Source organism: Pectinophora gossypiella, chromosome 27, assembly GCF_024362695.1.
Source record: "Pectinophora gossypiella chromosome 27, ilPecGoss1.1, whole genome shotgun sequence".
Lineage (NCBI taxonomy): Eukaryota > Metazoa > Arthropoda > Insecta > Lepidoptera > Gelechiidae > Pectinophora > Pectinophora gossypiella.
In genome coordinates, this window is record NC_065430.1 from 3,440,016 (window position 1) to 3,467,229 (window position 27,214).

Genomic DNA, 27,214 nt, shown 5'->3' on the forward strand with positions numbered 1-27,214 from the left:
TCGGGGCCATTATATTTGTATGTTATATATTTATGTATTTGCACGTATTTATTGGTAAGTTGTACTTATAGTTTGTACTCGCAATCTCTCAAATTTTTTTTTAATTTTTCCCTCACCTTATGGTTGTCTGGAAGAAATCGCTTTAAGCGATAAGGCCGCCATTTGCCATGTACTTAGTTAAGAGACTTTTTGTAATAATTTCTTTTTATTTTGGTGCAATAAAGTGTATTTGTATTGTATGAAGAACGTGGTTGAATTGGTTTCACGACTTTTCTAGGAGACGTTGTGGAAAGAATTACGATGGAAATTAATAAGTAGTCGATAAAATCACCCAATTACAATGTTTTCTTGAAAATTTGCTGCCACTTTTGATACATAGTCCTAAGGTGGATAATGATAAACCGTATGATGATAGGGGATCAGCCTATCGCTCTTACAGATGATCCATCACGTTCGACAGGACGCTGTCCCTTTGTCGCCTTTTACGACATGCACGGGAAGTTAGGCAGCTAAACGCATTCTATGCTATAAACGGTGTCACTTGTACTTTATTAATTATGTAACACCTTTTATAATAACCTGTGGCTTTGCAATAAATAAATAAACGACAAAAAACGCTTCCTTTTTTTCTATTTAACCTATTTATGAATTTTAATAAAAAAAAACGTAATAATAATTCCGACATTTTCTCACGCGTTTCTGTGACGTCACAGTGTGCTTTTTTCTTACAAATTCCATAGTAATTTTGCGTTTGACGTTTAGTAAAAAGTAACTGATTTGACTAGTTGAAAGACTTTTTGGCGGGAACAGAAACGGGACGGTTGCTTTGTTCATTGAATAATCTAAATCATTAATACGAAGTGGTGTTTTGTGGTTAATGATCGCATTAAGTTAGTCGGAAAACATTCGCTGCTATTATATCGGAATATTCAATAAACAAAGTGTACCTATCTATTTTCGCTTCGTGCCAACAAGCCGCTTCTCAACTCGAAAGCTTATGCCGACTTTTGAGTTAATTCGTTTAGGGGTTCTGAGTAGTAGTCTGCTCCGAGGGTGGGGGCTTAGGTTTCATCATTCATCGTAATCACCTTTCATCATTTCATTATTTATCATCAAGAAAAAAAAATACATAAGACATGGCTGTATGCGCATAGTTCCCTTTGCCTTGCCATTATCCTTAAAAGTTATGAGGTCCAAAACTACGTATATGAAGGTACCAGTTAGTACCAACTTTTGGTTATAAATAAACTCTATAAATATGCGCAGTTTGTTCTCACTGCATAGGTGACCAGCCATCCTGATGCTAGAATGGCGCGTCACCTAAAAAAGTGGATTATTTTCTTTAAATCAAGGGTACCAACTGTCTAACGATCGGTACCAACTGGTAGCAACTCAGTACTAACTTTTAATAATTATTTCGGTCACGCCCTTCGGGGAAAACCAAAACAAAAAAAAAATACTAGTGGGAAAATAGCCTACTCTGATTTAGAAATTAGACATTGACAACCTAATTTTTTTTTTTTTCAGGAAAAGACGCCATTATGCCAGTCGACAGGTACGTAAATGCGAGCAGTGCGACAAATGGTTCAAGACGGGATACGAACTCAAAAAACATGCGCGTACGCACACAGGTGAACGCCCTTACATGTGCACCTTCTGTGGCAAAACCTACACTCAGCCAGGGCACTTAGCCACACACGCATTGATGCATAAGGGTATTAAAAACTTTGAATGCACAATATGTGGATCTACGTTCTACAGAAAAGCCGATTTAGATCGCCATTCAAAAATCCACACTGGAGACAAGCCATTCCAATGTGAAATATGCTCTAAATCGTTCACACAAAAGAATAATCTAGTTATGCATGTCAAAATGCATACAGGCGACAGGCCACACCAGTGTGGGGTGTGCTTAAAACGGTTTATAACGAAAAGTAAAATGAATTTGCATATGAAAAAACATGATAAAGTCCTAAAGAAAGACTCGTTGTATGTAGATTAATTAGTTGTAATTTAAATATACGGTTACTATTGAGATTTTTGGTGTTTTATTTGGATTTTAGAATATTCAAACTTTAATACTACGTCATCATCACCAGCCCATTAACGTCCCCACTGCTGGGGCACGGGCCTTCCCTATGGATGGATAGGGAGATCGGGCCTTAAACCACCACGCGGGCCCAGTGCGGATTGGTGGTTATTAACGACTGCCAATGCAGGCGGGACCAACGGCTTAACGTGCCTTCCGAAGCACGGAATCATCTTACTTTTTCGGACAATCAGGTGATTCAAGCCTGAAAAGTCCTTACCAAACAAAGGACAGTCTCACAAAGTGATTTCGACAATGTCCCCATCGGGAATCGAACCCGGACCTCCAGATCGTGAGCCTAACGCTCTAACCACTAGACCACGGAGGCTGTTGCATGGTTACTTATAACGTATTTTTAATAGTCAATGCGTCAGTCGTCTAATACGTCTATCATGTCAGACAGAAGCACAAATAGAATCGTTTACACGATTTCTATTACATTCAAAGTTGACACAGTATTGCCTTTCAGTGAATAAACATCTCCGCTCCTATCGAGAAGTTTGCATGACTGTTTGTTGGTATAAGAATAGGGATATGGAACGGCCTCACGATCCGGAGGTCCCGGGTTCGATTCCCGGTGGGACATATCACAAAAATCATTTTATGGTCTCTAGTTTGGTTAGGACATTACAGGATGATCACCTGACTGTCCGAAAGCAAGATGATCCGTGCTTCGGAAGGCACGTCAAGCCGTTGGTCCCGGTTACTACTTACTGATTGTAATAGTCGTTACAAGAGCCATGTCAGGGGCCTTTGGCGGTTCAATACTAACCCTGACACCAGGGTTGATGAGGTTGGTACTCCACCTCACAACCCACACGATAGAAGAAGACGGCTTCACGGCAAAATTCTAAGTTAATTTGTTTTAATCTTATTTAAAATGCGTTTCGCGTGTCTTTGAAGGGTGTTAACATTTTTATAGGAAAAGTTATCGAAAGGAATCAATTTAAAATGTTATTTGAGTATTCTAGTAACGATTCGCCTTGTTTATAAATAAACAACCAGTCATCATCATCAGCCCATTAACGTCCCCACTGCTGGGGCACGGGCCTTCCCTGTGGAGATCGGCCCTTAAACCATCACGCGGGCCCAGTGCGGATTGGTGGTTATTAACGACTGCTAATGCAGCCGGGACCAACGGCTTAACGTGCCTTCCGAAGCACGGATCATCTTACTTTCGGACAATCAGGTGATCAGCCCGTAATGTCCGAACCAAACTAGGGAGCACGAATAAAGAGAAGCAATATAATATTAGAGGTATAAACAGCCTCTGTAGTCTAGTGGTTAGAGCGTTGGGCTCACGATCTGGAGGTCCGGGTTCAATTCCCGATAGGGACATTGTCATAATCACTTTGTGAGACTGTTCTTTGTTTAGTAAGGACAATGCTTGAATCACCTGATTGTCCGAATAAGTAAGATGATTCCTTGCTTCAGCAAGAAACCGCAGTGGAGCAGCGTGGTGGAGTATGCTCCATACCCCCTCCGGTTGATTGATGGGAGGCCTGTGCCCAGCAGTGGGACGTATATAGGCTGTTTATGTTTTTAAGTTGTGATATTATAGCAAAAATTAAAATATTCCATTATAAACTTTTAAAATGGGTTGTCGATGGGATAACAAATTTTCTTCACGTCTAGCTAGTTGACTGACTGGCAGAGGGGAGCGATTTCATCATAAAACCTCTTTTTTAATTATAGAATAACTGTCTATTTGACAGTTTTCGGATAGGAAAGTATTTAAAACCTCAACGGTTGCAGAGGCGAAGATGGAAGCCATCAGTACGGCAATGTAGTACGGAAGGGGCAAGTCACAGGGACCGTAACCTGGAACCTGACAGAGGGCGGCAGTAACTGTCAGTACTATTCAGAGGCGGAGGACAGGAGTCCTAGTACGGCTTTGTAATAGACTACTCTGGGCGCCATCCCATTCGCGTCAGACAGAGTACAGCGGGGCGGAAGGCAAGAGGGAAACCACTGCCCTATTTTTCTCTAAAAATAGTAGCATGGAAAATGCTGCCCCGACAAGAGCGTGGCTCTTAAATTGATGATGATGAGTATTCGTTATTTTATTTAAATACTAGCTTTTGCCCGCGACTTCGTCCGCGTGGCGTGTTATAAAGGAGAGATCTTTGTGTGTGTGGGAGTGCATGTCAAATTTCAAGCATCTTACTTATGCAGTTTAGATTTTTTCATACAACATTTTTTCCCGCTAACTCCCATTTTTCACAATACAGCCATAACTAAACTTTATATTTATTTAGGCATACATGCATGCTAGATTGAAAAGATCTATCTTACGCGGTTTAGATTTTTTCATACAAATGTTTTTTCCCGTTAACTCCCGTTCCCATGGGAATTTTGCAATAATTATCCTGTTACAACTAAGCTTTAAGTTTACTAAGGTACCTGCACGCCAAATTTCAAGCATCTAACTTAAGTGGTTTAGATTTTTCGTACAAAAGGATTTTCCCGCTAATTCCCGTTCCCGTTGGAATTTCGGGAATTCCTTTCTTAGTGCACCTCTACGGTACCTAAGCTACGTCCCTTCCAAATTTCAATTGCCTACGTTTAGCCGTTTAGGCTGTGCGTTGATATGTCAGTCAGTCAGTTTCTCCTTTTATATATTTAGATTTCCCACACTTTTCAAATTCCCGCCCTTTCCCTTAGACATTTGACCACCACTCACTAACTGCACGCTTTTATACAGATTTAGTACTCCTCATGCACTAATAGATGTCGCTACATGTATCAATTCGAGATATCCATAAAGGAAATTAATGCTAGTTAGTGTTCGTTATTTAAATATTTCCCACGCATTTCAAATTCCCGCCCTTTCCCTTTGACATTTGACAAGAAAGACAGAACGACCGCCATGTTTAAAAAAGACATCCGATTCCTTTTTTCATGTTTTAATGTGCCGTCTAATATTTGTTAAGTTCTTATTCTATTTTTTTTCTTTATTGTTTTATATAGCTTAATTTAAGTTGATCTGTATTTTTTTTAAGTTATACTTACTCAATTTTGTTATTTTCATGTTATTTAAGTTCCACTTTTCGGCCAATGGTCTTGTAACCAAAGCCGCAATAAATTAAAAAAAAAACATCCGATACCCGCGTGGACGCAAGTACCTCGCATTGAGTATTAAATAAAACCCCAAAAACCCTGTGAAACCTAAATAAAACCTAAATGGAATGAATTCCCTACGACTGTGAGTGTTTGTGAAGTGAAAACAATATTGGATTTATCATTGGCGAGACAATCTGTAAGTTTTTGTCTAATTTCTTCCACTGTTGCAACCCCCCTCCATTATATCTCATACAGCTAGTGAAGTAAAGTTGCTTAAAGTATAATTTTTATTCCACAAAATTTTCCATTTGCAATATATGATGGATTTTACTTATTTTAAGTGTAAAATCAACTGGAGAGGGTATGGAGCATAAACCACCACGGCACGGGAGGTTGGTGGGGGTTATTTTACGGCTAATAGCCGGAACCAATGCCTTGACGTGCCCTCCGAAGCACGGAATCATCTATTTTGTTCGGACAATCAGGTGATTCAAGCCTGCAATGTCCTTACCAAACAAAGGACACTATCACAAAGTGATTTCGACAATGTCCCCATCAGGAATCGAACCTGGACCTCCAGATAGTGAGTCTAATGCTCTAACAACTAGACCGCGGAGGCTGTTCTTCCACGCTTTTGTCGGTGTAGCATTCTCCATTCTTGTCTATTCCAATTCCTTCACTTCCTTATAAGACACGACGTTCACCTTCTCTTTGATCTGTTTAATGTAAGCTCTTCTTGGTCTTCCCCGGAAGCATGTCAAAAAAGGCCATATGCGGGCTTAGCAACGTATGCGCGCGACTCTTCCTCACCTCGACATGCATCACCCGTCACTCTCTCACAAATGTATCTCTCCTTCCGAGAAACTGTAATAAAAATAAAATTGTTGTTCAAAATTCTAGATTAAGTATATTAAATTCATCTTTTTTGGGGTTATGTATACGTTTTTACAATAAAATACCAGATAATATTTTAAATTTGTCAGAGAATAAATTTAAAGCTCACGTGAAGCTTACTTTATGTAAAAAAGCTTATTATAAGATTAATGATTACCTAAACGATAAAAATGTCTGGTATTGAATGTGTTCCTCTAATTATTAAATAAATTGTAATGTGTACCATTGGTTGATGTGTTGCTGTTGCAGTTTCTTGTCATTTCTTCTCCTCAGCCATAACACCTTGCGAAATGACGTAAATTCAAAAATGTTACATTGACCTTCAACAAGTTTATCCATGATAATTACGTTGAATAAATTGATAAAAATTGAACACGACCTATGCGTCTTAAATTGAATGCATTCTTATCTATCATAAAGTTATTGTCTATGCCTCATATGATTCTATGTATTGTCTTTGCCTCTTCTTGTTCTCCTTTTGACGACATCGATATAACGTAACCGTTGCAATATTATATTTAATTTAATCCGGACGTATTATTATAATCAAACGTTAATTTAATTCGTGACATTGTAAGTGTGACTGTTTGCCTTCGTGGATGTTATTTGGAATACAATTTTGTGTGACGTGTTTCAATTTCATCTTCATCATGTGTTTTATGAAAATACAATGGCGATGCTGGGCTTGAGATTCCGCTGAGTTTTATTGTCATCACCCTATTAAGTGCTGCGCCCTTCCTCTGCTCAATCTACTCTGCCAACAGGTTAAGTTGCCCAGGAAGAAGAAAAGACGACAATAAAAAAAAAAAAAAAAGACACATTGGTAAGCGGTGAATTTATTGAACAATGGCCGAATCGCAAAACCGCATGGAGAATTGCAATGTGATCAGCGGAGGCTTCAGCTTTGAAAAATTAGACGGTGTTTCTAACTATGTCGCATGGAAGTTTGCCATTAAACACGCTTTAATATTGGAAAACTTATGGAATGCGGTCCTTGGTACTGAAACGGACGCATCGAAGGCGGCAAAAGCACTTGCACGGATATCATTAAGCATAAAACCCTCTCTTTATCAGCTACTACATGGAATTCAGACAGCTAAAGAAGCTTGGGAAAAGCTGGCAAATATTTATGAAGACAAAGGTTTGTTTAGACGAGTTAACTTACTCCGTCAACTTCATCGTGTGGACTACAGTAACTATGATTGCATGACCAAGTATATTGACACAGTATTCTCACTGGTGCAGCAGCTAGCGGACATCGGAAAAATCATTGAAGATGAAGAAATAGCAGAGATTCTATTATCTGGGCTCCCTCAGGACTTCGACACATTAGTATCGGCCTTGGAGACAGCTTCTCTTACTAACAATTTATCTTCAGAAGTAGTTCGTGCTCGATTAATTCAAGAAGAATATCGCAAGCTGCACACTGATAATCAGAAGAGCCAGAATAATTCATCTAGTGCATTATATGTGAAGAAAAAGGTTATATGTAACTACTGCAAGAAACCTGGACACATCAAGTCTCGTTGTTTTAAGTTGAAGCGGCAGAAACAAGAAAAAGCGAATGAAGAAAAGACTGTATTTGCTTCTTCATATTACACAGCTGCTGATATAGACTTTATTGTGGACAGCGGTTCGAGTTCTCACATGTGCAATAATCAAGATTTGCTGGATAATATTAAGAAAAATAAAACAATTATTTCTTGTGCTCAAAAAGGATCAAAACTTGAGAGCTGTAGTATAGGAGACATGCATGTAAGTTCTGATGGTATTCATAAAACTTTGAATGATGTTATGTATGTTCCACATTTGTCTGAAAATTTAATTTCTGTGAGTAGATTATGTGAGAGGGGTATGATAGTAATTTTTGATAAAGATGGGTGTCATATTTATGAGAGTTGTCATATACAAGGAAAGCCTGTTATGTCTGCAGATCTATGTAAGGGTGTTTATAGAATGAACTGTACCTTTGCAAGGGAGCGTTCGATGGCTGTTCTACATCAAGTGCAGAAAGCACAGATCGCAAAGTTTGCTGGATCTAATTGTAGGGATGCTAATTTATGGCATAGAAGGTTAGGGCATCTTAGTCTCACAGGTATGTGTACACTTCGGGCACGTGCAGAACGTAATGTATCTTTTCAGGACAATGAGAATAACTTAGGTGAGTGTATCGCCTGCCTGGAGGGGAAGCCGGTGGCCAAGGTTTTTCCGAAGGGATCTTCTCATCGAGCCAGCCAGCCCTTGGAGTTGATACATAGTGATGTTTGTGGCCCTATGACGGAGACCAGCTGGAGTGATGCAAGGTATTTATTAACTCTTACTGATGATTATTCTAGAAAGAGCTTTGGTTATTTATTAAAGAAAAAGTCAGATGTTCTGACTTGCTTTAAGCACTTTAAGAATTTTGTAGAAAAGCAGACTGGTTTGCATATAAAATGCCTGCGTTCTGATAATGGGGGTGAATACTGTAATGACAGTTTTAAAAATTTCCTTGAAAATGAAGGAATATCTCACCAGTTAACTGTACCGTATTGTGCTCAACAAAATGGCGTGGCTGAACGCCTGAATAGGACTATTATGGAGAAGGCGAGATGCATGTTAATTCAGTCAGGTCTTGGTAACCGTTTCTGGGGTGAGGCCGTAATGACGGCAATATATTTAAAGAATAGGAGCCCCACTGTTGCATTAACAGGACAAGTACCTGAGGAGGTCTGGTCCCGGCATTCTGTTTGTCTCGGACACCTACGCGTTTTTGGTTGCATTGCCTATACATTGATTCCTGAGCCGACTCGTACAAGTAAATTAAACGCTAAGGCAAAGTTGTGCATATTTGTTGGTTATTCAGAAACCACAAAAGGCTATAGACTTATTGACCCATCTAATCCAAAGAGAGTAATATTGTCGCGGAATGTAAATTTTATTGAAGATAGATTTTATAAAGATTTAAAGGAGGATATAAATAAAAATTTTATTTGCAATGACAATTATAATTTTATTATTTCTGAATATAATAATAATGAATCAAATATTAATGTAATTGGTAATAATTTTAACTCATTTAATGAAGAAAATTTATATGAATTTTCAGATGCAGAATCGGGTGACATGTGTGTCGAGCGCAGCGGGACTACACCAGTCTCTGCTGAGCCCAAATCCTTAGCTAGGGAGCCGGAGGCGCAGCCGGTAACTTGCGAGGAAACGGTAGCTTCAGGGGAAGGTGCTACTCGTCCAGTGGACCCTGTGACCGTATGCGACCGCCCTGTGCGCTCCACACGTAGTAAACGACCTATAAGATACGGCGACTACGAAATTGGTATGTACGCCAGCTCTATATTTGATGAACCTCAAACATACGACGAGGCGATGGCATCGTCGAGCTCATCAGAGTGGCAAAAAGCGATGAAAGAGGAATATGATTCACTTGTTCATCATAAAGTATGGGAGATTGTAGATCGACCTGTAGATGCCAATATTATTAAGTGTAAATGGGTATACAAAGTTAAACACGACACTTCGGGTAAATTTGATAAGTTTAAAGCTCGCTTGGTTGCTCGTGGCTTTAGTCAGAAGGAAGGCATAGATTATTCTGAAACATTCTCACCTGTGGTACGTCATTCGACAATGCGTATTCTGTTTTCATTAGCTAATCAGTTAGATATGTCTATTGAACACATAGATGTGACTACTGCATTTCTGAATGGTGACCTTCATGAAAGAATTTATATGGAGCAACCACAAGGTTTTGTCTGTGATGGAAGTAAGGTGTGTATGCTATTAAAAAGTCTATATGGTTTGAAACAGGCTAGTCGCATGTGGAACCAGAAGGTAAATGATTTATTGTTGAGAAATGGCTATATACAAAGTAAATGTGAGCCATGTGTGTATACAAGGAGAAATGAAAGGGATCTCACTATTATAGCTCTTTATGTTGACGACTTTTATATTTTTTCGACATGTAATACAAAAGATTTATTTGATTTATTGAACAGTCAATTTTGTATTAAACATCTTGGTTCACTTACTAGTTGTTTAGGCATGCGTGTAACTAGAAAGAATAATGTTTTAATCCTAGACCAATCAGAGTATATAAAGAAATTACTTACACGTTTTCATATGTTAGACTGTAAGCATATTAGCACACCTATGATAGCAAATTGTAATTTAGCTGAGACAGACAATGAATCTTTAGATGACAATGTTTATCAATTCAGGCAATTAATAGGCTGTCTAATGTATTTGTCAGTTTGTACAAGGCCTGACATATCTTTTAGTTGTAGTCAGCTGAGTCAGTATTTGACCAATTTTAATAAAAGTCACTGGGTGGCTGCTAAACGTGTGTTACGATATTTGGCAGGTACCATTGATTTGGGGCTTTGTTTTTATAAAAGTAATTGTATAAACTTAATTTCATATGCAGATGCTGACTGGGCAAATGATAAAAGTGATAGGAAATCATATACAGGCTTTGTTATCAAACTGGGTAACAGTATAGTTAGCTGGGAAGCTAGGAAGCAGCGGTGTGTTGCCTTATCCAGCACTGAGGCAGAATATTTAGCCATAAGTGATGTTGCGAAAGAGTTATGTTTTATTCAGAATTTCTTGTTAGAAATTATTGATAAACATATAGACACAGTTATCTATAATGATAATCAGAGCGCACATAAGTTGTTGTTGGCTAAGGAATATAGTCATAAGCGCACCAAGCACATAGACATACGTTATCATTTTGTGAAAGAGTATGTATCACGCCCTAATGTAACTATTAAATACTTACCAACTGATAAGATGACAGCTGATGTACTTACCAAACCATTATGTAATTACAAGCATCATTACTTTGTTGAAGAATTGAATTTAAAAATTTTTGATGTGTAATTAGCTTATTGTGTATGTTATATTATTGCATAAGTATTACTTGAAATAACTATTTTTCTTTATGCCTGTATTCTATATGTTATAGTTGATAAACATAGGTATGTTGATGGATGATAAGAATGAGGGGAAGTGATAAAAATTGAACACGACCTATGCGTCTTAAATTGAATGCATTCTTATCTATCATAAAGTTATTGTCTATGCCTCATATGATTCTATGTATTGTCTTTGCCTCTTCTTGTTCTCCTTTTGACGACATCGATATAACGTAACCGTTGCAATATTATATTTAATTTAATCCGGACGTATTATTATAATCAAACGTTAATTTAATTCGTGACATTGTAAGTGTGACTGTTTGCCTTCGTGGATGTTATTTGGAATACAATTTTGTGTGACGTGTTTCAATTTCATCTTCATCATGTGTTTTATGAAAATACAATGGCGATGCTGGGCTTGAGATTCCGCTGAGTTTTATTGTCATCACCCTATTAAGTGCTGCGCCCTTCCTCTGCTCAATCTACTCTGCCAACATAAATGATTCTGATTTCACAGTACTGCACAGAAAGAGACAGATGATCTCTGTCGCGGCGATAAAGAGTCGCGTGCTTACGGTGCTAGGCGGTACGGTGGTAGTCTTTAAAAAACGCTTCCAAAGACACCGCACCCTATGTCACCCCTACGCTAAGGAAAAACAAACTTAAGACCAATATAAAAAGGGTCTGTCAGTTGATACCCGCCACTCGATCATCAGCCGCCATTGCAACCGCCATCTTGCGACATTTGGCGGGAAACTTACTGCGCAATTTATATATTTTTAAATTCACAAAATGTTGAAGTTGACAGCGGTTGTATCTCTGATGTTGATAGGTAAGTGTTTTTTACATACATAGGTACATAGAATCACGCCTATTTACCATTGGGGCAGGCAGAGACCACGGAGTTCTACTATTACTCCCGATGCCGACCCCGCCGGCGCGGTCGACGATTTCCCAATTCAGCGCTTATCGCTATCGACCCACTAGGGTCGATTAATTCTTTCAAATATTCTTGCTCTCAGACGACGCCCTTAGCCGAGGTTCGCGCCCAACTGGGCACCCTCAGGCCTGTTGTCTTAAACGTTGTACCGGGTGAGAGCCTTCAGCGCTCCCCATTTGTCCGGCCAAGTTGTTAATGCCATCTGCGGCAAATCTACAATAAGTCACGTCAAAAAAAGAATTGCAAAAGGTACAAAGTTATTCATAAGAATAATTACTACGTATAGAACGGTGTGCGCCTAACTGGGCACCCTCAGGCCTGTTGTCTTAAATTTTGTACCGGGTGAGAGAAAAAAAAAACATATAATTAGAAATAGAAATGTTTTATTGCTACCATTACTATTACTTTTCCAATTGAGCTTTATACTTGTTTATCGGTAACAAACATCATGCTTGTATTCCCGAAGGGGTAGGCAGAGGTTTATAGTACCTACAGTCATGAACAATATCATGTACCCACTTTAGAACCCTGTCGCACTATCATATTTGACATTTAATGAGACTTACGGTTTAATTTGTCAAAAAAGTTAATGTGGCATGGTTCCAAAGTGCATATTGGTACTCGTGACCGTACATACCCAATCCTCGCCAGCTATGTCTAAGTTCCACGTAATACAGGGCGAGCCTATTGCCATTAACCGGGCACAAATCCTGGAAACCACGTGATATCAATTATTATTATCTACGATCCAAAATTGGAGCTCGGTGGCGCAGCGGTTAACGCGCTCGGTCTGCGATTGTTGAAGTAAAGCAACTTTCGCAAAGGCCGGTCATAGGATGGGTGACCACAAAAAAAAAGTTTTCATCTCGAGCTCCTCCGTGCTCAGGCACGTTAAGACGTTGATCCCGGCTGCATTAGCAGTCGTTAATAACCATCAATCCGCACTGGGCCCGCGTGATGGTTTAAGGCCCGATCTCCCTATCCATCCATAGGGAAGGCCCGTGCGTGGGGACGTTAATAGGCCGGTGATGATGATGACGATCCAAACTTGAATAAAAAAAAAGAAAAAAGAAAGAAAGATAGGAAAGGAAGAAAGTGTATTGTATGAATTCAAGCTCATAAAGTTGAATTCGGCTAGTAATACGTATTAAAAGTCGTTAAGCTTACTTTCAAGGCTTTAAAACTGTTGTAAATGGGATGGCAAATACAGTATAGCCACCTAGTCGCAGTTGTTAGTTAGCGTGGTGGAGTACGCTCTATACACCCCCCCGGTTGATTAAAAGGAGGTCTGTGCCCAGCAGTGGGACGCATATAGGCTACCTATGTGTATGTATGTAATAACTTTAATTTGTATTAGCGACTTGGTCGCAAGCGGATACGAGACGGCAAAAGAAAGAGGCTACTGCGGGCGACTTTGATGCAGGTGACAATTGTTAAGTCATAAACAACTACTTAGATAGAAGCTCTGGCTACATTCAAAACGGCACGGTCTGTTCGCAGACATTGGTGCTAATTCCTGCAGACGCCATTTAATTTTATTTTAAGTTATACCCGTAATTTTCAATCAATCAATCAATAATACTTTACGCACAACGACATATACATGTATACAAAGATTGATATACAAAGGACATAAACATACGAATAAAAACATAAGTACAATAGGCGGCCTTATTGCTAAATAGCAATTTCTGCCAGGCAACCTTAACCTTATTTTCTTATCCGCTTAAAAAGAAAGTGACGGGAATTTATGGGACACGCGTCAATTTTAAGCACAAATCTAAAACAACCGTCTAAAAATTTTACATCGGTCAATAACCCGAGAGAGTTAAGTAGACAGCACGTCAAACGGATTGCATACCAGCGATGCCTATTTTGTTCGCCCGGGTTAAGCGTTCGTTTTAAAATTAACTTGTTGACAAACATCCGTCCCTTTCTTTTCGGCGGATTAGAAAATGACGGGTATATTATTTTCAACTCAATATTAATTAATTTTTCATTTTAATAAATATGATTTTAATTTTAAGTTTTGATTTTAATAATTTTTAACTTTATTTCATTATTATTATTATTTTTAATTTTAATATATGGGACATAATTATATCTTACAATATGGGTACCTGAAACAAACTACCTGAAATAAATGCATTTTATTTTTATTTTATTTTATTTTTTTATTTTTTATAACTTAAAATAAAATTAGATGGCGTCTGCAGGAATCGGGGCCATTATGTACACTAACAGCTGTGTAATAGTGTCCGACTGAAACAGAATGAAGGACTTTTCAGGCCACGTTTCTTAAGAAAAATTTAGATAGCGCTTTTACCTTGAAACTTGAAAACACTCACTTTTACACTGTCACTCTTTCACTTACGTACTTACTTTTTACTGAAAACACAGATAGATAGATAAAGATAGATAAAATCTTTATTTAGGTTTAATATGTTACATTATTATTAAAAAAACACTCACTTTTACACTGTCACTCTTTTTTTTTTCATTTACTTACTTACTTTTTACTTGAAAACACAGATAGATAGATAAAATCTTTATTTAGGTTTCAGACGTTACATTAATATTATGAACATAATATATGAAATGTAAGATTTAAAACTAAAAAGGGTACTAGCTAGGCTAATGTATCGACCCATATGGGGGCAACACGACGCCGATTTTCAGCCAGACCCTTAAAAAATAACACATCCACAAACATACATAAACTCACGCCCGTAATCCCTAATGGGGTGGGCAGAGCTACAAGTAATCAAAGACAACTCGCAGGCACTGTTGATACGATGTCGTAAGCTGGATATGATGAACCTTATGGTGATAAGAAATCAGCCTATCGCCCTTAACATTAGTCCATCATGTTAGAGGACACAATCCCTCTGTCGGTTTTCACGACATGCCCGGGAAGAGAAGCAGCTGAACGTTTTCTATGCTTTTTAATTTGCTCCCAGAACAGCATAGAAGCGCAAAAAAAAAAAAAAAATAATAACAAAACAATTATTAGCAACATAGTTGTAACTATTATAAATGTGGTTTCAGACACATGCATCTTTTATCTTTGTTTTTGGGGTGTTAAATGATGTCCCTTGTTATTACACCCAGGCACAACACATCTTCCAACCATTGTTATTCAAATTTAAATAAAAATAAGCAATGTAGGAACCACATAATTCTATTTTTATTTTTTATTTTTATTTCAGTTTTTTTTTATATGCCTCTGCCATTGTATTTTAGAATAATTATTATCGTGTACTTATCCGAGCAATGACAACATTATGTATTTATCCCGTTAAAGTTATACAGCGCCATCTTAATGTTTTTTGGGGAACGTGGCCTGGTTAGACCTTAATTGTCTCCAGAAACCGAAACTGAATCTTTTACGAGGTTTTCTGGCCACGTCTTTCCCTCAGCTAGCCATATAGGCAGCCAATCAGCTCGCGACACCAAACACTTCAGGACCCCGATACCGACCCCGCCGGCGTGGTCGACGATTTCCCTCATTCAGCGCTTATCGCTATCGACCCACTAGGGTCGATTAATTCTTTCAAATATTTTTCCTCTCAGACGACCCCCTTAGCCGAGGTTCGCGCCCAACTGGGCACCCTCGGGCCTGTTGTCTTAAACTTTGTACTGGGTGAGAGCCTTCAGCGCTCCCCATTTGTCCGGCCAAGTAGTTAATGCCATCTGCGGCAAATATACAATAAGTCACATCAAAAAAAAAATCCCTCAGCGTTACAACTTCCGATGTGGTAGTACAGCTAGTTACGGTCACGAGCATTAATATGTATACACTTTGGTACCATGTCATATTAACTTTTTTGACAAATTGAACTGTAAGTCTCACTAAATGTCAAATATGTTAGTGCGACAGAGTCCTAAAGTGGGTACATTATATTGCTCATGACTGTACATATTTACAGCTAGTTAATTAATATTAATTTTTGACGTTCAAAAAGCGCTAACTATGTGAGCCAATTTTGAAGAATAAATATTTTTGAATTTTTTGAATCGGCGCTTCGGGCTTGGTTTCAACAGCAACAAGAAAATCAAAACCAGACTTCGACTGCGCCATAGATAGATAGATAGATAGATAAAATACTTCACCATCTTTACTTCTTTTTTTTTTCTTCGCCATCTATGTTTTTATTAAGGAACGTGGTCTAGAAATTCCCTCATCGTGCAATTAAGATTTTACTCGACGCAATCTAAAAGAACACGTCAATAAAAGTTTGTAATCGTAGCTGGAGCTTTGTAAAAAGGCCACATTAGAGCAATTCGCATAAAAAGCAATATTACAATTTGACATTTCTGCATATCAAAGTACTTAGTTGCGCAATGAACAAAAATATCAAATAGCAATATAGCTTTTTTTAATGAATTGCTCCAATTTGGCCTTTTTAACCCTACAGTAGTGTCCATGCATGATGAAAAAGAAAATGTAGACTGATCCCTAGCGTTCCTCTGAGTGTTTTAGCGGCTGACTCTATCTTTCAATATACTTACATTGAAACGCAGATGACCTTATCAATAAAAAATGCATGCAAATAATTTCAGTGGTTTTCGGGATTAGCCCAAAAATTATGTATATATGAAAGACGTTTTTTTTTCAATTGGGATTTTTTTCAATTTACTTTCTCGCAGTACTAGTACCTTAAATATATTAAACTTTGTTCTTCTAGATTAGACAAGAGGGGTTAAGTAGGCCACATTGAAGCAATGCATCTAAAAAAGAAATTAAATTGACATTTATGTTAAATTTGCAATATTGCATTATACCAGAATTGACAACATTTCAAATTTTTAAGCCGTGGCTTTTTTGTGCTATTTCGAAAGTACTTGTTTAAATAGAAGACACGTATTTTTTCTTTTCAAGATTTTTCCACTAGAAGTTACAAAAAATATTTTTTGAAAATTGGATTCTGCCATTGATAGAATGAAGGCAGTATAATGTAATGTACCTTTGCATGCGTATTTAAAACAAGTCGCAAACAAAGTGTCATGTTATGTATGACATTTACTTTTTTTATAATTTTTATGTAAAGGTCTGAACTTATTATGCCTTCCTCTTCTGACCTCGTGGATTTTTCAATATATTTCTATTATTACTGAATTAAAAAATCTGAAAAAATGTGTTTTGTGTAAATCATAGAAATATCTCGAAATGGTTTTCGATTTAAGGCACCTTAGTAAAAATGAAATGTTGTCAATTAGGGACTTTCCAGGCTACGTTCCCCGAAAACAATATAGATGGCGCTGTACAGATTTAACGTGATAATTACCTATTTTGTCATTGCTCGGGTGCATGATTATTCAAAAATAAAATGTAATGGCAGAAGCATACAGGGTGTTAGTGGCATCGTAACGAATACTCAGGGTGATGATTCAGACCATGATTCTGAGTTAATATCAGGTGGAATTTTTCGTCGCAAAATTCATGATTATTTTTTAGTTTTTTTAAATTATTTTCAATTCTTTACTTTTGCGATGCAAAATTCCACTTGATATTAACTCAGAATAATCAGCTGAATCATCCCTCTCAGTATTCGTTACGATGTCACTTACACCCCGCACAAGTACATACGGTAGCCATACAAGTAGGTATGGGTGTTAGTGACATCATAACGAATACTGAGCGGGATGGTTCAGACCATGATTCTGAGTTGATATCAAGTGGAATTTTCAGTCTGAATATTCATGAAAGTTTTTGTGTTTTTTTTTATTATTTTCAGTTCCATACTATTGCGACGGAAAATTCCACTTGATATCATCTCAGAATCATGGCATCAATCACCCCTCAAAGTTTTCGTTACGATGTCACTAACACCCTGTATAAAAATAATTGTTGCTTGATATTATGATCAGATATGGTATAAAATTATGTTGCTACCTATATTGCTTCTCTTTATCGTCTGAATAATAATGGGTAGAACATGTGTTGTGCCTGGGAGTAATAACAAAAATAAAAAAAGCATATGCCTGTTATAGGTACATTAAATTAGAAGGTTAGACGAAAGCAACTCTGTATAGCGCCATCTAAAGTTTTTTGGGGAAAGTCCCTCATTGCTGTAATGTGGCCTTTTCAGACCCCAAGTACTTACTAAGACAATTTATGGAATGGAATGTCATTTTAATGTTCTATTTAGGTACTTCTTTTTTAACCCCCGACGCAAAAACGACGGGGTGTTATAAGTTTGACGTGTCTGTGTAAATGTGTATGTGTCTGTCTGTGGCATCGTAGTTCCCAAACGGATGATAATAATGCGTTTTAATGCGTTTTTTTTTAAAGGTATTACAGTCGAGAGTGTTCTTAACTATGTTTGGTGGAAATCGGTTCAGGTCTTCAAGGTCATCAGGTCGTTTGTTAGGTGTGATAGGATGTTACACGCTCAGTTTGCATGCAAGCACGTGTGGGTTCTGACATTTGAAACACTAATGTCTTCTGGAACCAGTGAGCTGGTCTGCCGTTAGCGTACTTTTTTGTTGTCGGGGGTTTTTTAATTTAATATTTTTTATCTTCTTAATTTACATTGTTGTCATCTCCTTCTGTCTTTCAGGCAGTACTCTATGGGCGGCGGGGCTCTCCTGTGATTCTTGTGGAAGTGAATGCGCTTCCGCTTGCGGCACACGTCACTTCCGGTCCTGCTGTTTCAACTATTTGAGGAGGAAGAGGACACCGGAGCTTGGAATGAAGGTACATACATAGTCAGATGTACTTACAGTTGTACGAGGAACTAACAGGACGGTTAAAATTAAAAAAAAAATCAAAAGTTTTATTGTACAGTACAAAAAAAGATGAGATCTATGGTCCAAATATGAATCCAAACTCATAAAGTCAAATTCAGTGGTTTAAAGCCCAAGGCGGGATTCAAACCCGTAACACTATGATATAAGTTAGGAATTTCCAGACAGGGCTATATGTTTTTTCTACTTTCAGCTCTTCCCGCAACAACTACGCGAAGTGAAGGAATCGCCGCAAAAAGCACGTCTTGTCGTCTTCGAGAACATTCCAGAACCTTGGCTGTCCAACCTGGTACCTGACTACAAGCCCAGACCCATGGAGGACCCTACAGACCGACTACAGGCTTTATACGACGCCTAGACACCCCGTAAGGCTGCATACCCGTTATCCATAGTCAATTTTTTATAAAAAAAAAAGAAAATGGAATCGTGTACCATAAAGTATCCAACCGCTTGCGAATTTAAAACTAAAAAAATATTTGGAATAGATTTTTATTCGTTTATTTTATAAAAGTGGCGTTTGATTGATCAAATAACATAATGTTATAAATGAGTAAATGTTTTCTTTGTCGCAGTTGGTCCATTTATTGTATCTCTTGCGATATGCGAGCTCCATGTTACGGCTACTGACATAAACAAAGAGACTGGTACAAATCGCCAGCAGACGTCATATGGTGACCGCATAATGGACGCGACGCGATATTTGTACCAAGAAAATTATTTTAGCGTCTGGCCAATGCTAAGGGGCCGAAAACCAGCTTTTTGTTTTTTGACGTGACTTATTGTAGATTTGCCGCAGATGGCATTAAGTACTTGGCCGGACAAATGGGGAGCGCTGATGGCTCTCACCCGGTACAACGTTTAAGACAACAGGCCTGAGGGTGCCCAGTTGGGCGTGAACCTCGGCTCAGGGCGTCGTCTGAGAGGAAGAATATTTGAAAGGATTAATCGAACCTAGTGGGTCGATAGCGATAAGCGCTGAATGAGGGAAACCGAAAACCAATACACACAACAATATCAAGTATAGCTGCAATATGTGTTCTAGTGATTTGTTGTTCTGCTCACGCCGAAAGGAATTACGGGCATGAATACTGAAACACCTCGAACATACAAAACAAAAGCCACTTTTATAAAATATTGATGATTTTATTCCTACTTTGGCTGGATAGGACTAAAATCGTCGCCTAAACATGTAATAATTATAAGACTAATATTAATAATAATATTATAAATAAATAAAATTATTAAAAATAAAAAAATACATCCAAGATGAAGTCACGTTTTTATTTGACCTTAATTTTTCCAACATTAAATATGTTTTTCTTACGCCTATTTTTTAATTTTAATCTAGAAATAAATTTAGACAAATATAGCTCTTGCAGTAAAAAAGTCGGGAGCAAGTACGTATTCACATTAACGTATTTGACTTTATTGATACAGAAAAAAAATGTACAAAAAATATATTTTTAGATTTTTATCGGTCGTAAAAACAATAAATTATGTATTGCAAAATGTGGCTCTAGTGAATAATAAAAATTCCAAAAAAAAGTCAACATATTTTTTTAAGATTTTTAATAATCTACTTAACATTATTTTTACCTATTTATGTCACCTCCTAGGTTTATTATTTCAAAACTTCTAATTACATCCGAACAACTACTTTATAATTGGTATACAATTTTAAGAAAAACTTTTATTTAATTATTTGGCGAGTTAAACTCTAAAATCTTATGACGTAAAATTTTCACAGCATTTTTCACGGTTTTCAATAATTTATTATAAAAAAAAATTTAAAATTTGTAAACCCGACTAAAAAAAAAACAAATTTTCATTAGTGTCTCGTAAATCGTAAATAGAAAATTTGATTTAATATTATAAAATTGTTAAAAACTTATATCCTGAAAACACCTTTACTAACCCGCAATGGCGCAGCGTAGTGGCGTATATATTCTCCATACTCCTTCCTGTTGATTGAGGGGAGGCCTATAGGCATAGTGAAACGTGTTAATTATTTAAAAAATCCGTGAAAAATGCAGTGTTTTTTCAAAACCTAGAAACAATGACTTAATCAATATTTTTTCGTTTTAATCTTCTAAAACGCTACGGGATATCCAGTCAATATTTTTTTAAGATTAAATTTTCCGCAATGGCAACTTCGTTTTTCCGCCTGCTAGTCGTTTTTAATTTTAAATAGATGTTAATAGAAGAGACCAGGTTTTTAAGAAAAAGCTGGAAAATTATTGATTTTTCCCAATATTTTGTATTTTTGTCTGATTTTATTTGTTTCATTTACTTTACTGTGGATGTCTGCAGTACACCCAAATATTTTTTAATATAAATGTAATATATCTTGCAACTTAGTGAAAAGAATTTCATAAATTAATTAATTGCGCCATCTATAATTCGTTTCCGAAACTACACAAATGTAAATTAACTACTTTTTAAATCTACAGTGCCATCTATGATTCGCTACCGGAGCTATACGGTATTTTTCGAGACAGTTGTTCTAAATACGCATTTTTTTGCTAAAAAAAACTACCAGAAACTATAAACTAAGTTTCTTTATGACGGATTAATATTTTCAATCTAAAATTCAGCATTTTGATTGTTACTTTATTAATTATGAAAAAATATTAACTAGAATTTAAAAATTACGTTAAGAAATGAATTATCAGAAGTTTATTTTATTCATTTCATGAAATTCTGATTTTTAAATAAAAGACAGAAAACGTTTTTATTTTTTAACTTATTTATGAATTTTAATAAAGAAAAATGTACCTAATAATAAATGTGACATTTTGTCACGTTTTTCTATGACGTCACATGAAAAATTTTCATACAAAATCCATAGTAATTTCGTGTTTTGATGTTTAGTAAAAAGTAACTGATTTGACCAGATGGAAACTATTTTAACAACTGGCGCGAATTTACTTATTTGTTTTTTAAAAACACATGATATATATAATTCAACTTTATATTTTTTCTTTCTTAAATCACCCAGTCTCTCCTACCAAACATGTACGATGGTAATTTCTTTTCTTCATTAGTTATAGACCAAATCTTTTTGCTTCCGCCTGGCTATCTCAGCTGCATCTTGGAAAGCCTCCCATAATTTGGCTTCCGATAGAATTTGACGAGATAAGTCGTCGATCACGTTTTCCGAGTCGGGGAACTGGCCGAGGGCGTCATCGTCTGCGAACTGGAATAGAAAAAAAAAAGTGATATAACAGAGTGTTGGTTATGTGGCGGACCCAACTAGTTGGCCACCTAGTTCCGCCCACATTCAACAGATGGCGCCACATTCAATAATGCAGTCTTCAAGCAGTCGTGAAACGCGATATCGTAGTTTATACAGCAAGACGCATATATACAACTTCCAACATAACACCGTTGGATCGTCGATCCCTATTCACACTACTAACTTGTAGCTAGCGGGGTACTATGCTCAGTTCGGTACCCCGAAAACATCTTTTGGCGGCAGCACACCCTCGCCGCCAAAGTGACATCGTAATGAACACTGAGGGGGATGATTCAGCTTATCATTCTGAGTAAATATCAAGTGGAAGTTTCCGTCGTAAAGTTCAATGTTCTTGTTACTAACGCAGAATAAGGAGCTGAAAATTCTGAGGTGATAATTTATCAAGTAGTATTTTTAGTTCAATACTTTGCAATGAAAAATTCCACTTGATATCAATTCAGAATCATGGTCTGAATAATCCCGCAAAGTTTTCGTTATGATGTCAATAACAACTTGTATATTTACACAAGAACATTATAGATGGCGATACGGCTCACCTATCACGTTGGTCTAAAAGAAAACTCGATGAGGTATGGGTACTAAGTTCATCTTGCGATGGATGTATCTCTGACCCCATTGGGTACACGAGTAGCTGATCACAGGAATTCCAGGAGAGAAAAGAAAACGATGTTGTCAGCACGGTGTCGGTTGTAATAAAGAAAAAATATAAATATCACATAGATACACCGGTATACCATTCGGAATGTAAGCTAGCGACATCTATTATAGAGTAGGTTCTAGATACATTGGTACCCCTTCGAAACCCCATACTAACTAGCGCCATCTATCACAAAGTAGCAGGTTACCATTAGGAAGGTTCCCTCCATTCAATGACAGATGGCCGTAGTTCCGCTACTCGCGGCTAGGTGGCGCCATATGTCACACAGCAGGGGAAAAATGTAGAAATTAAATAATTAATAATCTGTCTTCTGACAATAGCCGTGACCGTATGTGTTAATAATAATAATAAAGGCGTAGGGATGTGACGACCCCATCGCCCCCTGGTGAATTCATCAGCGAACCTGGTGAATTCAACAGTGCAGTCAGTCTCCGCAGGCCAGCGTGAGACGAGCTGTTGGTGAGTGATAACACAGTTTCTTCTTCTTCTATCGTGTGGGTTGTGAGGTGGATTACCAACCTCATCTACCCTGGTGTGAGGGTTACTATTGAACCGCCAAAGGCCCCTGACATGGCTCATGTAACGACTACGTACTTACATCAGTAAGTAGTAACCGGAACAACGGACTTCCGAAGCACGGATCGTCTTACTTTCGGACAATCAATAAATTATTCTGATTTTTAATTTCCCTCTTTACGTCGAATAAATGATTCTGATTCTGTTAGGTACCAATTCGATGTGTCTCTTTGTTTCTACGTATATTTAAGCTAGTAACTAAGCTACCGCACCTGTCTTTGCCGCATGAGTTCTTGAACAGGCATTCCTGGAGCACCCTGCGCCCTCTTGCGGCCGCAACCTGTAACAGATAACATAATATGCACACACTGTAGAATAAAGATCAATAAATACTACATACAGGATGTTAGTGACATCGTAACGAATACTGAGGGGGATGATTCAGACCATGATTCTGAGTTAATATCAAGTGGAATTTTATGTCGCAAAATTCAAGATTTTTTTTATGAGTTCCAATTCTATACTTTTGCGATTTTGTGAGGTGGATTACCAACCTCATCAGCCCTGGTGTCAGGTTTATTATTGAGCCGCCGAAGGCCTCTTACATGGCTCATGTAACGATTACTTACTTACATCAGTAAGTAGTAACCGGGACCAACGGCTTCGTCTTTCTTTCGGAAAATTAGGTGATCAGCCTGCAATGTCCTAACTAAACTAGGGCTTACGAAGTGATTTTTGTGATATATTTTTTTTTTACTTATTGTAGATTTGCCGCAGATGGCATTAACTACTTGGCCGGACAAATGGGGAGCGCTGAAGTCTCTCACCTGGTACAACGTTTAAGACAACAGGCCTGAGGGTGCCCAGTTGGGCGCGAACCTCGGCTCAGGGCGTCGTCTGAGAGGGAAAATATTTGAAAGAATTAATCGACCCTAGTGGGTCGATAGCGATAAGCGCTGATTGAGGGAAAGTCCCCACACGGATTCGTACTCGGGACATCCAGACCACGGAAGCCGTTACGTTTTACCTGTAAAAGCGTTGCAGAAAGGTCGCTTCTTCGGCGTGAGAACCATCTCTTCATTCAGTCGAGGGTCGTAATTCCTTGGAATCTGAAAAAATATACAAACCGTAGTCAATACCATTAGCAGCAAATCTACAATAAGTCACGTCAAAAAAAACACTGAATACTGAGGGGGATGATTCAGCTCATGACTCCGAGTTAAAATATGAAGTGAAATTTTCCGTCGCAATTTTTTTGGTTTTTTTTTTACTATTTTTCCATTTCTACTTTAACACCCTGTATTCAGGATGTTAGCGACACCGTGCCGAAAATTAGAGGGATGATTGCAACCGTGATTCTGAGTGAATATCAATTAGAATTTTCCGCCGTAAAACAAAGCCAAGCGAAGGTAGGAATAAATGAATATAAATATATGGTCATTCTTATAAAGTAATTTGGACAATGTCCCCATCGAAAACCTACAGATCGTGAGCCCAACATTGTAACCACTAGACCATGGGGGTACGCAGTAAAGTAAATAAAAAAGAAATGTATCTTACGGTGGCCGAGTAGCAGCCATCCATGGCTAAGATAGCGAGGAGGAGCAGCGTCATAACCTTCGGAGACGTCGTCATTTTGACCCGTATGTCAACTGCTGATGATCTGTGGACAAGATATTTAGATATTTATAATGAATAAAAAAAAACTAAAAAAATAATTTAAAAAAATTACTTAAAAAAAATATTCAAAATGATGATCCGTGCTTCGGAAAGCACGTTAAGCCGTTGGTCCCGGTTACTATTTACTGGTGGAAGTGGGTAATAGATTTTTTTTAATTAGATTTTTTTAAATTACTTAGTATAAAAATGACGTAGAAAATTATTTTCCCATGAAAAGGTAAAAATCGTGATTTTTTCATTCAGCCATAACTTTTTACTGACAGCACAGTTTTGATTGCTGTTTGGTATTTATTAAGTACTCAGTATTTAGTGGTCTATTTCGGTACAAAGAACTTGTTAGTGGTGGATATTCGGACCAAGTTCCATACAGCTTTGGTCAATGTCCTTTATCCACAATAAAAATATTTTATCTTTATCGTTAGAAGAAGCATATTTCTGTTAGGGTTCGTAATGTTTATTTTATTTTTTAATTATTATTAGATTATATAACTTAATAACAGACGGAATAGTCGTGAATCTGTGTCACGACTTTATTATTTTTAATTTGGAACTGGCATATTATTTCATTTGTTTTTATTTTGATTTCTTCTTTTTCGAACGGGAACGTTTTCCCGCCTTTCTTAAAAGGCGGTGACGTGGAATTTTGTTCGGTTGCGGCAATCTGCTATGAAGAGTTGGAGAGTTAACATTGTTTATGAAAATATAACATTATTCAAGAGAATTGCTGAATTGTTTGATTACGAGCACCTCCCCACTTGAGAGCAGTAGTATTATCACATTTCTGCATTAGTCGAGCCCTAAAAAATACCCCAACATTGACATTTAATAATTCGTCAATCAATCTATATTTGTAAGTTTTTACAAAGTTATGTTTTCCAGTTTGATCGATGTAGCAATGGTAAACTTATGATGAGCGAAACATACTTTAAGTCCTTCTAATTTTCATAAGTGCTAATATTTTAACATGTATATTGGCTTCGTATTGAGGAGCTCGGTGGCGCAGCGGTAAACGCGCTCGGTCTGCGATTGTTGAAGTTAAGCAACTTTCGTAAAAGCCGGTCATAGGATGGGTGACCACAAGCCGTTGGTCCCGCTTGCATTAGCAATCGTTAATAACCATCAATCCACACTGGGCCCGCGTGATGGTTTAAGGCCCGATCTCCCTATCCATCCATAGGGAAGGCCCGTGCCCCAGCAGTGGGGACGTTAATGGGCTGGCGATGATGAAACGATTATCTTATCTTGCAAATGTGACAAGAGAAGTACAAAACGAAGAAATGAAAAGCGTATGAAGATCTACACTCCCACGTCGTATTCAATTTCCGTCACTCGTGCAATAGTAATTTACCTAGTAGTAAGAACACTCCCTTCCGAAAATACTTCTACAAATTACCTTTTTACGACGGTCATATTGCTGTTATATTATTTGTTATTAGATACGATGTTATTGCTATACTAAATGATTAGTTAACATAAAAATTATGATGTTATAAACATTATTACTTAGTAAGCAGTGATGTGCAACTTTCGTGGTCTAGTGGTTAGAGCGTTAGGCTCACGATCTGGAGGTCCGGTTTCGATTCCCGATGGGGACATTGTCGAAATCACTTTGTGAGACTGTCCTTTGTTTGGTATGGACTTTTCAGGCTTGAATCACCTGATTGTCCGAAAAAGTAAGATGATTCCGTGCTTCGGAGGGCACGTTAAGCCGTTGGTCAGTTAGTGAGCAGCGTGGTGGAGTATGCTCCGTGGTAATGCCCAGCAGTGGGACGTATATAGGCAGTTGATGTTATGTAACCTTCTAATTTAATGGATAACAGACATAATAATAAGCATCTTCTACCGTTGTTTTTTTTTTCAAATTCGTCCATCATTGGTTACATCACGTTAAGCCGTTGGTCCCGGCTATTAGCCGTAAAAACACCTCCACCAATCCGCATTGGAGCAGCGTGGTGGAGTATGCTCCATACCCCCATTATTATACGACGTTTGACAGTTTTTATTGATGACGTCACAGAACAGTATTTCCATACAAACAGAAATCAGAATCATTTATTCAACGTAATTACCATGGATAAACTTGTTGAAGGTCAATGTAACATTTTTTTGAATCTACGTCATTTCGCAAGGTGTTATGGCTGAGGAGAAGAAATGACAAGAAACTGCAACAGCAACATATCTTTTAAATCAATGAGGGTACATTACAAGTTATTTAATAACTAGAGGAACACATTAAATACCGGACATTTTTATCATTTAGGTAGTCATTAATCTTATAATAAACTTCACGTGAGCTTTAAATTTATTTTCTAATTTAAAATATTATCTGGTATTTTATTGTAAAAACGTATACATAATCCCAAAAAAGATAAATTTAATTTAATTTACTTATTTAAGTACTTATAAACTCTAAAGAAAATTTTCGTTTTCACATTTCGTTAAAAAGTATCTTATT

The 27,214-nt window shown here is 37.5% G+C and overlaps 2 protein-coding genes across 3 annotated transcripts; one reads left to right on the top strand and one right to left on the bottom strand.

Moving 5' to 3' along the window:
* The first annotated feature begins 11,671 nt into the window (after positions 1-11,671).
* On the top strand, positions 11,672-19,587 carry LOC126379024 (uncharacterized). Of its 2 annotated transcripts, XM_050027607.1 has the most exons (4): positions 11,752-11,791; positions 13,257-13,322; positions 18,463-18,599; positions 18,843-19,587. In XM_050027607.1, exons 1-4 carry the CDS (start codon positions 11,752-11,754, stop codon positions 19,005-19,007), a joined length of 408 nt encoding a protein of 135 aa, XP_049883564.1. In that variant the 3' UTR covers positions 19,008-19,587. The 2 variants fall into 2 exon arrangements, with proteins under 2 accessions (XP_049883565.1, XP_049883564.1); XM_050027608.1 differs by lacking the exon at positions 13,257-13,322 and having other exon boundaries at positions 11,672-11,791.
* A 2,063-nt stretch (positions 19,588-21,650) lies between these two features.
* On the bottom strand, positions 21,651-24,738 carry LOC126379017 (cardioactive peptide). Its single transcript, XM_050027599.1, has 4 exons — positions 24,640-24,738; positions 24,107-24,188; positions 23,352-23,419; positions 21,651-21,845 (listed from the first exon to the last, which is right to left on the bottom strand). The coding sequence occupies exons 1-4, from the start codon at positions 24,712-24,714 to the stop codon at positions 21,690-21,692; spliced, it is 381 nt and encodes a 126-aa protein (XP_049883556.1). The 5' UTR covers positions 24,715-24,738; the 3' UTR covers positions 21,651-21,689.
* Between the last annotated feature and the right edge of the window lie 2,476 nt (positions 24,739-27,214).